The sequence below is a fragment of the Gymnodraco acuticeps genome, unplaced genomic scaffold (assembly GCF_902827175.1).
Source record: "Gymnodraco acuticeps unplaced genomic scaffold, fGymAcu1.1, whole genome shotgun sequence".
NCBI classification, from domain to species: domain Eukaryota; kingdom Metazoa; phylum Chordata; class Actinopteri; order Perciformes; family Bathydraconidae; genus Gymnodraco; species Gymnodraco acuticeps.
In genome coordinates, this window is record NW_022992025.1 from 77501 (window position 1) to 83534 (window position 6034).

General features: G+C 36.5%; 1 protein-coding gene across 2 annotated transcripts in view; it reads left to right on the forward strand.

The window, feature by feature from the left end:
- tmem248 (transmembrane protein 248) overlaps nt 1–5505 on the forward strand; it is a 19663-nt gene extending 14158 nt beyond the window's left edge. Inside the window, exons 6-7 of one of the 2 annotated variants that reach the window (XM_034201550.1) lie at nt 821–1002; nt 3191–5505. In XM_034201550.1, coding sequence (XP_034057441.1) covers nt 821–1002; nt 3191–3248 — 240 coding nt within the window. In that variant the 3' untranslated portion in view covers nt 3249–5505. The remainder of the gene's footprint in view (nt 1–820; nt 1003–3190) is intronic. The other variant, XM_034201551.1, reaches the window with a different exon arrangement.
- Nucleotides 5506–6034: the final 529 nt, after the last annotated feature.

Sequence of the window (6034 nt, forward strand, 5' to 3'; positions counted from 1 at the left end):
TTTTTACCATCTGTGGACGAGGCAAAAATAAAAATGGCATATAAAGATATATTTATTTGATCGGATTCGTGATATATAATATTAATGAATAACACACCATTTTTGCAGTGTGTGTATAGATCAAAACATTACAATTATTGTAGCCATACTTGGAAGATGGGTTGGTGGTGCACCGTTGCCCCTTGTGGCTGAAATGAGCATTACAACAACAAAGGATCCTAACCTAAAAAAACGTTCACCGACTGTACAGAAACTTGTTCCCACTTGTTTTCAATAAGTAAAATCATCCGTTTAGAATGGGTTTCCCCCACCTGGAACAGATGAATTGATTTTATGAGAGTTAGAGTATTCAGCAAGACGTGTTTCACCTGTTCCTAAATCAGAAACACACAACACATTGGTTCTCACTCAAAATTAACTATCTTTACAAGTCGCTATGAGCCGGCATTAAGTCATAAAAAGCTCCCATTATTCTCTAAAGTCTCTGAGTAATCACATATTATGATTATGAATGTGTATTATATGGATGTACCCTATGATAATAATGTGCAGGTAAGTTGTAGCAGTGGAAATCAGCACTTAATTAAAGAAATACAAACTCATGATCAATTAATAATAATAATAATTCATTCCATTTAGAGGCACCTTTCAAAGCACCCAAGGACACCTTACAATTCATAAAATATTCTAAGGAAAGGTTTAAGACAGTACAAAAGGACCATAACATGTTTTGGGAGTTAAGGAAAATAATTGATTTTAGTTGATGATGATGAGATCCTACAGCTCCTGTGATATTTCATTCTTCCTCCCTTCCTCCCAGGATGACCGCTCCCTCATCAACCTGCACCTGATGCACACCAGCTACTTCCTGTTTGTCATGGTCATCACTATGTTCTGTTACGCGGTGATTAAAGGGCGGCCGGGCAAAGTGCGGCAGAGCAGCGCCGACATGTGCCCAGAGAAGGTACAGCACACAGCTGCAGTGCTATGTGACGAGAACAGGTAGCTCCAGCAACTACAACCCACCAGTGATTGGTTAAACTCTTCATCCAATCACACTGCTGACTCTCTGATCACTGTCCAATGGGCTTCTGTATGTAATGTGTGCTTTTCTCACGTTTTCCTTCTTGCTTAAGAAGCTAAATACATATTAATGCTGTCTTTGCTATAAAGATATTTAATTATATCCCCCTTTATAAATAGTTAAATAACATTAGACATGGAAGTAAGAATTTGTAAGAAGATATATTAAAAAACTTAAGGTAATCTCCAAGAAATATAAAAAATAAAAAAATAGTTATATATACATTTATTTTTTAAGGAAATGTCTAATAAAATAAAATAGAATACAAATAAAATAATATAAATATATAAGTTAGAGTAAGAGTTTGCACTAAATAGACATTTAAAAAAATTAATATATTTAAATAAAAATAGGAATTTAAAGTAAAAATGTGCAATAAAAGATTAATTAAAATAAATTAAGGTATACAAAAAATAATTTAAAATTATAGTAAAACTATATTCACACCTAATTTGGTCAATATAGACATCATGATCGTTTACTCACGTGAAAAACATGTTTTTATTTAACTCTTAATTGCGCCAAAATGCACTTTGAGAGCAAAACTGAGTTGAGATCTTGTCAGAGCTCCAAGAATTAAGCATCTTAAGATTCCCTTAGTGGTAAACGTGTCTCACTTTCTGAAGCGACTTCACAATAAAATCCTTCCTGTGGTTTGCTGTCCGGTTAGACTTTAACATAAATAAAGCAGCAGGAAATGTTTGTTGTTGTTTAGTAGTTGTTTAGTAGTTTACATAATTCTGATATCAGCTACACAGAGCAACGAAACTTAAGATAAGCCGCTTTGAGGGGGTTTCCCGACATGTCGTTGCAGTAAATTAAAGGGTGTATCATGGTGTCGTTGCTGTGGACCTTCTTAATCTACCTTCTTTGGGGGGCCCCCTTCTGGTCCGGGGCCCCAAGCAGTTGCCTGTCCGCAAGCGGCGGCCCTGGCTATATATACACACTATTTACTTTAGTCAAAAGGATCTGATAATGAAAATAATAATAAATTTAAAGGCTACTCAAAGACACAAACAAATACTTCATATTCAAATAAATCACAATATTGATTACACATTCAAAGCAAACCTGTCTGCCAAGTTGCATGACTCTAATGCTGTCGATTCTTTCCTTATTCCCTATTTTTCTGGTGGTATGATTTTAATAAAGTGTTCCTTTAAGCCCGCGTCACACTGTCACCAGATGGACACACGATAAAGGAAGTGTTCAAATTCGGCTGTGATCGTAACAACATCGACATGCCATTCGTGAGGGCATCTTAAGCCATCGTATGACCGCCAGTGGAGTTTCTCAGGCTCCGGCAGCAACTTCGTGAGCGGTGGCAAAATGTTTGCCAAAAAATTGCCGAAGGTTCATTTTCGTGTTGAATTCGTGTATCCATTTTGCCCTTCGTAAGGCACTCGTGAGGGCATCTTGTCAAATCGTGTCATCTTCGTCTGATCATCGGTGCCATCGGGCATTTTTCGCCTCACGAAGACAATACGAAGGAAACAAGAAGCTGCCCGATTGTCTTAGGAAGGCAACACGACTACGTGAAGCCGTCGTGTAGCCATCGTATTATAGTTCAATGACATCGAGATTCTATTTATTGCACAACAAAATCATGTAACCAGATTATGTAAATAACCCAATTTGTGTTCTGTGGAACTGAAAAGGATATTACATTGTTTTTGTCGTAAATGTAATTTAGGTTAACTTCCTGTCTTATTTAGATGCTTTTATTTTGAAGGCGAGTTTACTCTGTTGACAGGAAGTTGTTGTTGCTATGGAAACAACATGACGGAGATAAGTAATATCTTCTAATCTACATATAAAGACGGAGAAAGTAAAGAATAACGTGTATGTTTAAATGTTATTAGCTCCCCCCGAAGAGGCACAAGCTCTTACGTTGAGTGTGCCATCGTGTGGCCTTCTGTAGGCCTCGTACTTGCTTCGGCTGTTGCTTGGCTGTTGACCAACTTCGTGGCCATCTTCGTGCGAAATTCACAATTCCATATTCGTGTGTCCATCTGGTGTACATTTCGGGACAGTGTGACGGGGGCTTTCTGCATTACTTCCTGTTTCGAGTCCGCTGCACTAAAAGCCGTTTTTCTTGTGTTGCAGGTGGCGCTCTCAGAGGGTTAAAAAGACAACAGAGAGCTATTTCAGAACTTACCTGTAACACGGACAAAGAAACAGAAGACATACATAAACATACCAGTTGCCTAGTGAACCCTGGAGATCCTATTAGGGACACAACAGCTCTGTGAATGCATTACTCTTGCAATGTTGGGTTTTTCCAACCAAAGATATACAAGTGCCTGTATCTGTCGTGTAAATATTTGTAGGATCTCTGATATTCTGTGCAAAACCTTTTTTCTTTTACTATTATTAAGTCCCCTTGTGCCATGTCAGAAACATGCAGTAAGAAAGCAGAACGCCACACACCATACGCCATTTTTATAGCCCTTATTTCCCAAGCAAGATAGAAAATAAATCAGCATTTATCACAGATTTCAGATTTGTTTTTCGCTGTAAATGTTTGGATGCTTCAAAAACATGATATTTAGTCACTTGAAATACTTAAAAGTGCGCTAAACTTAATTGAAAAGATAATTAATGGAGGAGGAGATGCTTGTGACACATTGATAATTACATCTCAAGTGTTCAGCTTCAACAAGAAATTTAGCATAAGAGTGCATACAGTCAGTTCAAAAGAACCAATTAGTTTACTTTATTGAACTCTAAACCTGTGTGTCTGCTACGTCAATACAGCTACGTCAATACAAGTGGATTTAAGTATTTCAATGCAACACTTAAAGTACAGTTAATGAGTCCCATTCTCCCAGTTTAGTCCATTTTAAAGGCAGTCAATGAGCTCTGGCACTTCCTGTGGTCTGTGTTGTGAAACTGTTTTGGAGACAAGTAGATATTGTCTCTTAAAGTATGATTTTCTGCCTTTTTCTTCCTCTCCTCTGTGGCTTCATCGCTCACCTGCCTCTTGTCTTTCATTTGCCGTCTGGATTTGATGTTAAACAAAGTCTCGGATACATTTTCTCGCCTTACCCGCAGCGGAGTTTCTTTGTTTGAAAACACTCTCCGGCTTTCTTCCTCCTCTCTTTGCTTCTTCCTCCAGTTCGATGAGCCTGTGGGTGGAAATCAGACTTGTGATTATTGTCGTTTTAAATGTCAAATCAATCTTGAGTTATTCTACGTTATGATGGAGTTACTGGTGCTTTTATTTTTAAGCAAATCATCATTCATTGTTCATGATTTCTTGCACATTTTGCGCCACTTGTTTTTTGTCCAAGGTCACATGTAAACAGTCGGATATTGAACTATATAAACCTTGTTTGAGTTCAGTTTGATTATATATTAGAATATAATTACATTTGTGTAACTATGATAATATATTTATGATTAAATAAAAAATTCGCTATGGGGTGTGAATGAGTGGAAGTGAGTTTGGGAAATGTTAAGATAGATAAAGGCGGATTTAGATTGTGATCTGGTATTAAAAAAAACTTTAAAGTGTAATATTATTATTGTTTTAAGTGTAAATTTACCCCCTTTTTTTATTTCCAGCTAAAATATTGTTGTTAAATTGACTTTAGCGTTAAGGATTCAATTAATTTACTTACATTTATTCTATTTTTAAGAGTGTTAGTGACTTTAACAATCATTATTCTAATAATAACGTTAGATTTGCAACAAAAACACACTATTTATCAGTAAGAAGCACTTTAAACTGCTGTGTGGACACAAATATTAATCCCTTACTTCCTAAAGTCAAAAAGTAAATCCAGATCATTTGAAATCGTCTAAATCCGCCTTTAATATTGGTTTTGTATGATTTTTCTTCTATATCAATGACTGATTCTTGTTACTTACCTCTGTTATCACTTTGTTCCATAATTGGTACCTGTTGAATGTACTTTTTTATAATCTAAATCTAAGATGCAACAATTCCAAGTGATTTAAAAGCAATTATTTGTATTTGATTTCAGTTTATAAGGCTTTACTTGAATTGTGTTTTCAATTTCTTTGTGGCAGAAATTAATCTCTTGTCACATGTTATCGACACTTTGTACATTTACTGTTTGATCTTTATTCAGAATGAGTGTGGTTTTTTTTTCCATATCGATTGATGCTAGCACAAGTCTTCCTTAATCCTGATGATATTTTGAGTCTCCCGTTTCCATGGTTTTTTTGGGAAGATCTGGCAGCTTATTGGACGTTCGGAAAATGTGTGTGTGATGAGAAAATGAAGAATGCCATATTATTGCCAAACCATCACAACTAATATTGCTTCCTATCCTTTTTGTTTAGACTTGCATCTCAATAATTGCTAAAATGCCTTAACATTGTAAAGTTTAATTTAAGTTTCACATATTGTAAAACACACCAGCTTTACGGGAAATAAATCCAAACACACGCTTGTTAAGTGCACATTAACGGAGAAGGAGCTTGTCGTTTTTAAACCACTATATCAAGTTCACTGGAGTACAAACAGGAGGCATCATCTCAGCAAAAAACATCCATTTGAACGCCGTCATTCCATCTTTTTTGTAATGTTTTTGCAGCGCTTACAGGCGAGTATCAAGCCGACTGTGTGCCTTCTGCACTCCGAGCTGCATCCCTGTACAAACCGTAGAACTCATCAAACTTTCTTTTTCCTCTCCAGTGGAACTGCTGTAAATTAAAGTTTAAATAAACTGTCTCTAAAGTTCAACATCACTTTGTCCCCGACCCTCCTTTTACTCCAGCGCACACCGGTGTCTCGACAGCGAGATTAATGATCTGCCAGAGGAAATTAATTGATGTCATTTAGCTCGGAGTAAAAGGTAGTGGAAATATTAAAAAGCTGGACGTTTAGTGGACGAGCTGTTAATGTAGGTGAGCAACACTGTTGGTAAAATACTGTTTATTAATGCACTACACATGCCTTTATTAAACATGGCACGCCTT